The following is a 12,598-nucleotide window of genomic DNA, read 5'->3' as shown; positions in this document are numbered from 1 at the left end:
TAATCTTCATGCAACTGATTTCTTATACCTGGGTATTGTAGTAGTTTGTGAATGATTTTGGAGAAGTTTAGGATTTCACAGAACTTCTAGAATGCTTACATAAAGTCCAGGAGCTCTCACATTCTGTTTTTAGAGATGGCAATACTGAAAAGTTCTGCTTGTCCATAATGGAAAGCAGAGGTCCTGGCTGTTCACAAGAACCAATTCCCCCAACTAAAATCTCCTGTAAACAAGTTCGCATTGGAAGGGTTTGGTACGGAGGAGACAGGAGGATCGTTGCAATGCAGAATTGATCCTCTTAATAGCCTCCCTCTGAAATTGTGTAAGTGGCTTTGGATGTGGTGAGAATAGGAATGAGATGTGGATGGAGTAAATGTTCTAAAATGCTGATGTGCCCGGACTTCTCATCTCATCTCCATATGTTGTTCCTCTCTTCCTTAAGCTGCAGTCTACCACATTTCAATATAAGCTGGCAGTGGTGGTGGAAGAGGAAGTTCTTCTATAGCATCCTAATTAGGTCAACAATTCCATGCTTCCCTGTTCAGCACCCCTCCACCCTCCTTCTCATGCTCATAAGGTTTTTTCTTCTGTATAAATGCAGCACAAGCATTAAAGGTTCCATCTGTACGTATGTTGACACACTGTTCAAAGGGGTTCAAAATGCATGTTCTCCACATGTCTAACATGAACATGGTGCCTAAGACTTTCAAAAGGGACTAATGGTTTTAGGTGCTTCAGCACGTTATGAAAATCAGGCATTTTAAATGTTAGTGTCTCAGACTGGGCACCAAAAATGGAGGCACCATAATATTTTTATTACATTGTTGTGAGCTGCTTTCTGGGTTATCTTTACAGGTCTATGTAGTAGAAAGTCAGTAGATTAAAACTGTGTGAAATACATCAGGTGTCTTCAGTACTTAAACTGGAATTGGGATTTGCTGTGTTGCCCCAGTATAGTTTCAGTTGAATAAAACCATCCGTTCTAGAGCAGTGTTCTTGCACTGCCTGTATTCTACTAGTATTTTTTAAAATTCACAATGGAATGAATGTACACATCAAAAATAACTAGTGTTGCACAGTTTTATAGCATTTATTTTATCTGGCAAAAATACTGCCTTTCCTTCTTTAGTGGCCTCCTTCCAAAATATGCTTCAGAATAGTAATCCTCACTTAACGGTGCTACACGATTAATGCAGACAGATTAATCCCAAGGGGCCTAGAATTTGTCATTTGACTTCAAGAAAAGTAAAGATTAAACTCCTAATGAGTAATGGGAGCAAGGGTTCACAAATAGTGAATTAATTGTTGCTGTTGGTGAAGATAAGGACAGTTTAACTTGAAAATGCTTTAACTTGAAACTTTAAAATGAGCAGATATATTTTTAAAATGTTGCTGCTTTAGTGTTGCAATGAAATGTAACTCTTGTACTTCAATAGGGCTGACCAGGGTCGCCTTCTAGACTGTGTTGTGCGATGGGGAAACCTCACTGAAGGGAAGATCAGGCTCTATCTGGGAGAGATTCTGGAAGCTGTACAGTATCTTCACAACTGCAGAATAGCACACCTGGACCTAAAGGTGAGGCGCAGATGGTACTTCTGGAGTGTTACCAGAAGAGATGGCGAATTCTGGGGTGCAGCTGCATGCTACAGACAATCTGGGGTCTCCTAGCAATGGTTTCTTAGAGTGGCCATTGAGAGCCATGCAACCTTTGCCTTGAGTCATGGAATGCTCCATCCAAGGTTATATGAAGTGGTGGGAATTGCCCCCCGCCCATGCACCCCAAACTACTCTCTGTCACTGAAGCAGAAAGTCTTGACTTCCTCTGCGTCTTCCTATTTTGCTTGTTGGCTGTTCGTGTTCGCCTCTGTTAGATTTTGTGTAATGCACTGTTGATTTGTTTGCTTGGTTTTTGCCTGGGGAATTTGCTCTATAGATCATTTTCTCCACTTGAAACAACAGAATCTATTGTGCAAATTGGGTTCAAGGATTGCTCTTCTTGTGGCTCCAAATTCTCCTTTTCTATTTTTTATACTCTGTCTGAGGTGCTTGGGTGAAGGGCATCTGCTGGATCCTTGTTGCATCCATCTGGGTTTCACTGTTCGTATCTGATCGATTTTGATGGAAAAAGTCTTGAGGGTTTCAAGATGGATTTAAAGCTTGCTACTGGCCCTTCCTCCCACCCAGTCTTGGTTTAGATGGGGAAATCCGGTGCCAAGAGATCCTCTGTGCAAGCAGGGTCTGTTAGGCAGCAAGGGGCCTTGGAGTCAGTTCTGCAGATTTCATTCTTGATACGAAAAGAAGAGGAAAAAAGAGGCAGTACCATCATGCCCCAGATTCCCACTCACCTTCAACAAAATTAATTTAAAAAATGGGCTTGATCTATGGCTGTTGTGGGCCCAAAAAGTCAGAGCTTTCTAGTTGTTTCTGGGTTTGTATGGCATGTGTACAGCAGCTGAATTCAAGAGTGGGGGGTCTACTTGAAATCCAGTTACAGGTAAGTAACTTTTTTCTTTAATTCAAAATACAATAAAAATTCCACCTTCCCTCATTGCTTTTAGGGGGTGCTTGTAAGAGTTCCTGTGGTTTCCACAGTGTGGCTCTAAAAGACTGATTTTAAACTTCAGCTCAGTTCAACTGCCTCTGTATTGCAAAATAAATGGCAACCCAAAGACATGTAAATTTTAAAGGACACTTTTATGTTGGGGGAAAAAAATCTTTAACTTGTTACCCCAGTCTTCAAATATGTGCTGTTTATTGTTTTTCTGTGTCAGGAGGCAAGTACTCCATGAGTGTTATATATACGGTATCAGTCAAAAGTTGTTGGGTCTTCAAAATGCAGGTTTACAGGGTTCCAGTTTTCTATGGAGCTCTGCAGAATTCTTATTGTGTGTTTTTGCCAACTTAGGCAGGACTGTTTCCTGTGTCATGACTTTGTGAGAACCTAAAACTTGATGATCACATGTTGCAAGATGCTGCAGACTGTTGCAGGATTGTTTGAAGAGCTTGATAGAATGGTTTAGGAGCTTTGTGGAGCTAACCATGATAATCCACTCGCTTGCAAATGTTTGCTGTGCTCACCAACTGACCCTGCTGTTTGGGAAGCAGTGAACTAGATGTGTGCTAGACTTATTTGAAAGATGGATATGATTTTTCTCTTTGTATTTTCTAGCCTGAAAACATTCTGGTGGATCAGAGCTCAGCTAAGCCAACAATAAAACTGGCTGACTTTGGAGATGCCATCCAGCTCAATACCACCTATTATATCCACCAGTTACTTGGGAACCCAGAGTTTGCAGCTCCTGAAATTATCCTCGGAAATCCTGTCTCCCTCACCTCAGATGTTTGGAGCATTGGAGTGCTCACATATGTCCTTCTTAGTGGCGTCTCTCCTTTCCTGGATGAAAGTGTAGAGGAAACTTGCCTGAATATTTGCCGCTTAGACTTTAGTTTCCCAGATGATTACTTCAAAGGAGTTAGCCAAAAGGCCAAAGATTTTGTATGTTTCCTACTTCAGGATGACCCAGCTAAGCGTCCTTCTGCTGCATTGGCCCTTCAAGAGCAATGGCTGCAGCTGGGGAATAGCAAAAATGTTGACAGCATTGACATATCCAGACTGACTTCGTTCATTGAGCGGCGAAAACACCAGAATGATGTTCGACCCATTCGTAGCATTAAAAACTTCTTACAGAGCAGGCTCTTGCCAAGAGTTTGACCTCGCTTGAAATTCTCTCTCATTCTCTTTCACCTGCCAATCAGACTGGAGATAGAAATCTCCTGCCAATCAGCTGTTGACTTGAATTTTGGAGAAAAAAAACAAATGGAGCCAATCAGCTGCTAGACTGTTCGTGTGGAAATGCATTCCAAGTAAACCTGCACACAGTAGTACTTGGGACTAGCAATGCAAACTATGCTGAGGTGGAGGACTATAGCATTGTACTCTGTGAAAGGCAGTAAAGAGCGTTACAGTAACAGTATTTTATTCAGGTTTCTGCAAAAAACAAAAAAAACCACTTTTTTAAAAAAACAGATGAATAGAATTTTGCAAATGAACTGTGAACTGATCTATCATTTTCAAGATTTGTTCAAGGAAATAAATGCCTATGTTCAAAGCACTGGTATTAATGAACAAACAAAGACAAATATCAAATCACACCTGGAGAAGACTCACCAAATTGGCTGCCCATTGATATGGCCTCCATTGACGTCCGTTTTTCACTTGGTCCTAGAGCTTTCCAGTTGCCTCACCTGTATGTATCTCACATAGCAGTGCACTGAGATCAGACTCTGCTTTTAAGTGCATCCAACCTCAAAATTTTTGCATACAAATAGAATGAATCATTTTGCTCTGATAAAATGTAGGCCTTACTTGTATATAGACGGTTACCTGCCTTCGGTCTGTAATTTTTCTCCCCCTCTCCCTCCTCCCTAAATGGTGGTACACCACTGTGCGGGTCTTCAGTTCAGGTCAGCCCTTGCTGTCCCATTCGAAAAGGACTTTGGGTTGGTGCCCAGCCTGCCAATCTGATTGTCGAGCAGTATACAGCAGGATGAAAATACTGTAAATGCACTCATTTGGGATTTTGTTTTATTTCATATCATGTGCAATGTTGTGGCTTTAACATTTTATGCAACTATTTATGAGGACCTCTGTTGTAACTGTAATAAATATATAGAAAAAGCACATACTTAGTACGGCGAGCTTTATGGTTTTGTTTGTGTGTTTGGGGTTTCTGGGCGGGTGAGGGAGGGAATATTGTATCACACTGTCGTTATTAGTTTAAGATGAGATTTTAGCTAAAAACTTAGTAAAGAATCTAGTGAGTTTTAAGGATTGTAAATAAATAAATTAGATATTCATAACCCAAATCACAAACTGGATAAGAAATAGGGTGACATTTTTTAAAAATTTATTATTATATTATTCAAAATGCCAAAGTATTACTTTCCCAAAATCAGTCTCAACATTTACTACTTTTTAGAATTTTCAAATCTGCGTTTACTGCTTTCTGTACAATAACTGAATGAATTTTTTGCTCTTTGGTGAAGAAATACATCCAAGCAGTAGTGGTTGTAAGACCTGACACGTAATGTAATTGTGTCTTATGTACTGTTTTTAAGATTGAGGTAATATTAACATGTGATGAAATATTTAAAAATACAGAGATGGTTTTCTGTGCATCAAGGAGTTCACATGGATGTGTTGTCGTCTATGTTTCTCTGTGCAAAATGCCATGTTTAAATAAGGAAACTAAGCCTGCAACCCACACTAGTTAGATATATGGGTCTTAAGCCATAAACTGGCTTTGGTTAGTTTTAAGCTTTGCCGCTTCCATTGTATTCTATTTATTCCTTTTTGTTTGTTTTTTGTTTGTTTTGTAAAGTTGTACAGAAACTTTTTAAAAGAAAATTGAATTCAAAACTGGATGTGTATTCGTACCAACCTCATAACATCTTGTTCGTGTTTATTTTCCTCTATTATTTCAGTTAAATTTTTACTTTATTTTGCATGTATATTTCTTTGTACAGTGACGTTATGTGTTTAAACAGTATGATGTGATGTAAATATTTTATTTTGCCATCAGTTATTTTAAAAAAAAAATTAAACATATTTGACATATTTGTCTGATCTCTCTTGTTTTAAGACCTTATGATCTGGGTCTTCCTATATCTCAGTGGTGCTCTGCACTGAAGCTATGGCAATAGTTCACTGCTATAGAATGAGATTTAAACTGCCTATTTTAAAAGCCGGGAGTATGCCCCACAAAATACCATTTGCCCCTTACTTATAGGTGTTGAGTGCTTTGCGGTATCCTCGTCTTCCTACATGATTGGATAATTTGATTAGTTACCCTTCTGGGACTTGTTTGTCACTGCATTGTATACCTTTAGAGCAACTGTGGATACAACAGTTGCAGCCAGACTTCACCCAATTAAAGGCCACGTTGCCAATTTATCAAGAAACCAAATCGAAATCATATAAAATGGAGTATATTCCAGTTACTCTTATATTTAATCTGGAGCATGCTACCCATGAGGAAAAATCATTTTCATCTAAGGATGGTTTCATTATTGCTGATATAACTCCATCTAGATCCTTCAAGAGATTCAGATAGAAAGCTTTTGAATATGTACATTTCTTGTCCTTACCTTAGTTGCAATTCAAAGATGAATTTAAAGGTCAGTAACTCAATATGTGGCACTCCTGCATATCAGTGCATTGAATTCCTGATTTTCAGGATTGTCTATTGTCCAGCTTCAAAAACCAGTTGTTCCTCTCTCTTCCCTGCACCCACTTCCCTTCCCCGCACAATTTGCCATGGAAATCCCAGCAATAAAAATACAGAATATTCAGAGAGATCTATCTGAAAGGGCAAACAGCCTGAAGTCTCCTCTATGGTATGAAAATGAAATACCCCATCCCAGCCTGTTGTTTCTATTAGAAACGCCCAAGCTCCTTGCTGCTCTGTGATTACGCACCTGCCCCTCTTCTTGTTGAGCAGGAAAATGGATTAGGCCTGGCAATAAACCCCAATGGGGCAGATGATTAACCCAAGTAGAGTATGTGTAGACATTACTCACCTGGTGGGTTTCAGTGACAAAAATGTGTTCCTTTAAATTAATATTCGTGGCAGAGATTTTGTGGGTGCACGTGCCCTGCTCTGGGACTCTGCACAAGTTTGGGTGCTCAGGATTTTATTTTTATTTTTTTAACAAAGAGAACATTAGTTTGTACCCCAGTCCCCTGCGCACTTTGAAGGCTGAGCACGCCAAGAGGGTTGTTTAAGGCTATTCAATAAGAATGTTCAGATGTGCTCCGAGGTCCTCCAGCCACACAGTTACTCAAGTTTTGCCGTCAGAGGTGTGATTACAGCAGGAGTAGACGTGATCTAGCAGCTCAAATAGCAATAGCTGTGAAGCCAATGCAGCATAGCCTGACCAAGCCCGGGTCCCTGAACTCAAGTGCACGCTGCTGCTGTTTCACTGCTATTGTTATTGGAACTAACTAGATCAAAGCTATGTTGGGTATGACTGTGCTTGTTGCAGTCAGACCTCTGATTACAGTGCAGATGCACCCTGGGTCCCAAAGTAGCACAATTAGGCCCACAGGGGCAAGTTAAGCCACTTAGACACCAGCACTAATTGGCTGGTTTGCACACAACATGCCTAGAAATAGCCCACTGCAACCTGACTTAAAGGGAAAAAGGCAAAGAGTTTGGGTGAGAGCAGCTAATATGGGGCTTGTGGTCTAGACCAGTGGTTCTCAAAGCCGGTCTGCCACTTGTTCAGGGAAAGCACCCTGGCGGGCAGGGCCGGTTTCTTTACCTGCCATGTCCACAGGTTCGGCCGATCGCGGCTCCCACTGGCCGCGGTTCGTCGCTCCAGGCCAATGAGGGCTGCGGGAAGCAGCATGGGCCAAGGGTTGTGCTGACCGCCCTTCCCGCAGCCCCCATTGGCCTGGAGCAGCGAACCGCGGCCAGTGGGAGCCGCGATCAGCCGAACCTGCGGATGCGGCAGGTAAACAGACCAGACCAGCCCGCCAGGGGCTTTCCCTGAACAAGTGGCGGACCGGCTTTGAGAACCACTGGTCTAGGGCAATACTGCAGGGTGTGGGGAGGGTAGGAGACTTGCAGTGGAAAGCATGGAGGGGGGGGAACAGGGGTCTGGAAGAGGGTGCACTTTGAGGTTTCCATTTCTGAGTAGGTGCTGTACCAACCTCTGGCTATAGGCATGACCTCTAGATGTATTTTGACAGAAAGGAGGAGGTAGCCAAGACTTCCTCAGCATAGAAACAGTGGAGTGCCATTACTTTCTGAACACAATTTGTGAGCCTGTGGGACCTTCCTTGACTTCACTTAGGCACATTGAGTCTGTGCCTCTGGACTACATCTTTAACGTCTTCATGCATCTTTGTGATAAGCTGCAGGGGGATCTGAAGACAATTCCATAGGAGCCATGCCCTCCTAGTCCCAGACAGAGTCACCACGGCATTGGGCATACTAGCCAGTTGGTCTTGCCTTCCACCACCCTGCTATGCGCTATTGCCTGGAAGATGTCCTGACTGCCATGGCGACGGCCTTACCCGTGGAGAGAAATAGGCACATCTAGATAATGCATGAATTCTGTCATATTGCCCACTTCCCATCAGTGCTGGGCATAACGAATGACACTCATAACTCTGAGGGCTCTCAAGTTGGATAATGTCTCCAGAAATGGGAAGGACGCCAATTTAATCACAAGCATCATGTTAAAAGATGAAGTTGCTGTTCACAGTTGTGGCCAAATTTCATGGATCCTGTTATGACTCTGTACTGAGAGTTATCCTGCCTCTGCTGTTAGAGTGGATCCAGTGAGTCCAGTTTCATTGTGAGTGAGCAGAGACGAAGAAGAAGAGATTCAGGTATCGGCACAAGCCTGGTGGTGGTACGATATGCTTCTGAGAATATAAAAGGATGCTCCTGGTTTCTTGTCTACTACACAACATTATCATGAGACACCAGATACTCTAGCCTGAGGTGGCAGAGATAAAAAAACGTTGTGAACCCATCAAATGAAAGTGGTGAGGAGGGAGGTGCGGGTGTGCACAAGCGTAGGAAGGGGGTAACAAAAACAGCTGGCTGGAGGGAGGTCAAGCACCACAGCCAGCAGATCCCAGGCAGTAGTCCATCAGAGAGAGACAGACAGACAATCACTTTCCTAGTGAGTGAAAAATGAGTAGCAGGCGTGGTACTGTGCTGCGCTGTGGTGAGTGCAGGATGATGTGGCATTGGGTGAGTCCGGTTAATGGGAAGCCAATGCCAGGGGAAGGCGGCAATTGTATTAATGTGAAGTCAGTTGCTGCTGTTTTATGGATGGGTGCCAAAATAGAACTCCATTTTGAATTTCTATCGGTTGTGGAGGTGGTGGAACCAGTGATGGAAGGGAGGGGCATCTCATCTCCAGTCCAGGAAGTGATCTAAGCCTCACATACTCTTCCTGTATATGTAGAGAAATGGAAGCCCCTGAGTAACTTTTATACTTAATGTTCATTATTAACTTACCTATTACAGGGAAGGGGTTGAGTTTAGGGGTAAGCATATGGGTGTAGGATTCTGCATTTGCCCAGACTAAGAGTTTTGCCAAAGCCACTGCTCCATCCCTTAGGTAAATAGCACCGGCATAACTTCTGAATGAACCTGCCCTGCAGCTAAGGTAAGGAGTGTCTGATGAAAGGTTACCAACCTGTAGAGCAGGGGTTCTTGACCTTGGAGCAGTAACCAGGAGACACAGCTCATCCTGCTCTTCCCATCTTTTTAAAGGGGAAGGGGCTTGCATCCAGGTGGGAGAGGGACTCAGTATAGAAAAGGGTTGAGAACCACTGCTGTTGGCAAACATTTGCTGTCAGTATTCTGAGGGGGTTGACAATGTCAGCAGCCCCTCAAATGCCAATAAGTACAAAATAAAGGCTCTGATTCCCACCATCCCCATGCACGCACACGGGATCTCCATGTGTGGACTGGAACACCTTTCAGAGTCCCACCTGAAGTCTGCCAGGGTCTGCCCACTCAGATCCCTTTGAGCACCAGGATCCAAATGTATTCAAGTATTTGGTCTCGGATTTTATGACTACCTGATAAAAAGCTGATTTATCCAACCTCTCCCTGCGGATCTCTCAAATGCAATTGTCTGCCGATTACATTTGTATGACTGTAAAGTAGTAGGACAGCCTGACTGGCCTTAGCCAGCTGCATCCAGCGCTCCTGAGAGGGGGAGGGGGTAAAGTTGCTGCAATGAGCTTGTGTCCGAAAATCATCTCTCCCTCGTATTTCTAGACAAAGTAATAATCCTAAGGGACATGGGACCTGGACTGCTGAGAATGGGGTGTGGTATCCATGCTGAGAGGATGTGGCTCAGGCTATAAATGTCCTGCTAGTTCACAGAGGCTTTGGGATGGGAGGGTGATATAACCAAACAAAGCACAGCAGTGTAGGATAACAGAATAAACCCCTATTTGTAGTAACAAATGCCACAGGATCATCAGCGTCTATAGCAGACAAGGCTGAGATTCCATTCTGTGCTGCTGACATTCAGGAGGACTTCTGGGTTTGGGTGATGCAATTTTGGCATAGGCGAGAGGAAACTTTCCTGTTTATTGTTTGCGCAAATGTGATGCAACTGTCCAGTCATGGTGGTGCATGTTAAATAATGTAAATGTTGGATTAGTGGGGAGGCTTCATCTTTACATTGTATTGTTTATTTGCATAATTTCTGAAATAAGCAAATTTTAAGGAATTTAGTCACCTTGTTTATCTTTCCTAACCCCTGCAAAATGACCCCTCTCCAGGTGCTAAACACGGCTAGAAGTGTAATGAAAGACATTGCTAACAGGAAAACGAGGCAGATCTCTGTGCTGCCTGTGAGAAGTCTCAGCAATGAGGCCTCCACATCAAGAACATACAAACTAAGAGCCGGTTGAAAGAATGGGAATTTTCTGTAAAAAATCCCATCTGTTTTTGTATTGAAAAACCAAAATTCAAAAAAATTCAAGCGGTTGTAAGCAAAACGCTATTTGCAAAAGTCTCTGCTTTCCGATAGCCACAGTGGGCCAAATCCTGGTCTGATATAAATTTGGAATAATTCCACTGAAGTGCAGGAGATATGCTAGACTGAACAAATTCACATGGGGGTAGCTGGGAGCAAAGCATTGAACTGAGTTTTCAGTTCCATAGTTGAAGCAGTTGGGCTGTATTTATAAGGAAGGGAGTTACCTTTCCCCACATTTCAGTCTGTCATATAGTGACAATTTAGTGAGAAATCGGAATTCTGTTTTCCATCACTCCAGACGTGCATGGAACATTTGCTCCCCACTGAGCAACGTCAGTCAACTAACACTGCCTCTGCTTTGCATGTCTGCTCCCAGCCAACTGAATATTTTTCTATTTGCAAATGTTGTTTTGTTTAAATAATGAAGTGTGGGTCAACATTTGTTAGGAGGCAGGCTTTTTTAAAATCCACTCAGACCTGATTAAATGAGAGGAACCCCCTACACACACTGTGGAATACAATGCCATTATTAAAGGTCGTAATTTTCTAAAGGTTTGTATAGAAAGAATGTCTATATGAATAAGCTACAGAATGTATGATTCTATTTTCCATGGCTGGGGAGCATAAAGCAAGTTTGCTCAGTGGCCGATGTTTCTTCCACGTCAAGCTTTGAAAGAAAAGCTATTTAACGTGTTACTGACTCTATTTTTGGATTCTCTGTTAGTTTCTGGGCAGATGGGAAACCAGCCTCCTGCTTGATGGCTAGATATTGGAGGCATAATCTCTCTCTGCAGGTTTGTCAGGGCTTTTCCATGATACAGTGTAGTATAAGTGTGTGCTGCGTACAATATAAACAGAGGTTCCCTTTCTCTCTTACACTGTGGCCTAGTCAGATAAATTGTCTTGATGGTAGCACATCCAATGTCTTGTCTCTTGTCCTCATGGTTTTGCCTAAAGGAACTGATGTTAACACACAGCATAAGAGTTGCTCCAGATAACGGAAATGAAATTGGTGCCATTTCAGTGTAGAAAAGAACTACATTTAAAGGAAGTCTTTAAACCCTGATTTGAGGACTTCAGTAACTCAGCCAGAGGTTAGGGGTCTATTTCAGGAGTGGGTGAGGTTCTGTGGCCTGCAATGTGCTGGAGGTCAGACTAGATGATCACGATGGTCACTTCTGACCTTAAAGCCTATGAGTCTATGAAATATCTGTATTCAGGGTTCTATTGTGACCTTTCAAAGGTAGGAGATATTGCCTGCAGCTTGTCCGCATTTCCACGATAAACTCCACTGGAAGTAAAACAGCAAGATAGTCTCTTCCCCCCTCCCTCACCCCCACCCCACAGCATGCCCATCCTGTTGCTTCCCTGTGCACACACCTCCAAGGGTGTGCACTTTGAGCAGTGTGAGTTTGAGCCTCGCACACAGTGAAAATTTTTACAAATTTCATTTCTAAATGTTCCGCTTAAAAAAAAATGGAGGGAGGCTCGCTGTCAGCTTCTGAAATGGCAGATGAGTGGTTCCAGGGTAAGCCCTGGGAGTAACATCAGGTGTGGGGGTTTCTCTCACATCAGGGGGTAGAGATGGTTGCAGAGAGGGACCTAAGAGCAGGAAAGGTTTCTTCTCCTCCCAGCAGAATGAGTGCTGGTATGGTGCTTTTCAGAGCCTCCTGAACAGAAACACTTTTTAAATGAAAAGGCTTCATTCGGACTGCCGCTGGTAGGAGGAAGCAGGGAGACTTGTGTTGTTGACAAAATGGTATCGTGAGCAATATGCACCATCAGCTAGAAGATAGGCGTGTCTCATTCAGCGCTCTCCCCCGCCCCCACCCAGCATCTATGAGTACACCTGTGCCTAATTTATTCCATCTCTGAGATGTGATAAGGTGCTTGAGTGCATGTACAGAGAGCTCTGCAGGCCAGGTACACACACACACACACACACACACACACACACACACACACACTGTGTATCTCAGGCATCCAGCAAGCATTTGGCCTGAAGCCTATAGTCACTGCTGTCATTTCTAAGCCTGCTGATGGTGGTGATGTTGTTCCAGACAGGATAGTGACCTCA

The 12,598-nt window shown here is 43.0% G+C and overlaps 1 protein-coding gene across 1 annotated transcript in view; it reads left to right on the top strand.

Moving 5' to 3' along the window:
* The window catches only part of TRIO (trio Rho guanine nucleotide exchange factor), a 433,907-nt gene extending 429,616 nt beyond the window's left edge, over positions 1–4,291 (top strand). The window contains exons 56-57 of the mRNA XM_065399163.1: positions 1,437–1,575; positions 3,170–4,291. Coding sequence (XP_065255235.1) covers positions 1,437–1,575; positions 3,170–3,712 — 682 coding nt within the window. The 3' untranslated portion in view covers positions 3,713–4,291. The remainder of the gene's footprint in view (positions 1–1,436; positions 1,576–3,169) is intronic.
* Positions 4,292–12,598: the final 8,307 nt, after the last annotated feature.

Source organism: Emys orbicularis, chromosome 2, assembly GCF_028017835.1.
Source record: "Emys orbicularis isolate rEmyOrb1 chromosome 2, rEmyOrb1.hap1, whole genome shotgun sequence".
In the NCBI taxonomy this organism is placed as follows: Eukaryota; Metazoa; Chordata; order Testudines; family Emydidae; genus Emys; species Emys orbicularis.
This window is presented reverse-complemented; position numbering and strand designations above follow the sequence as displayed.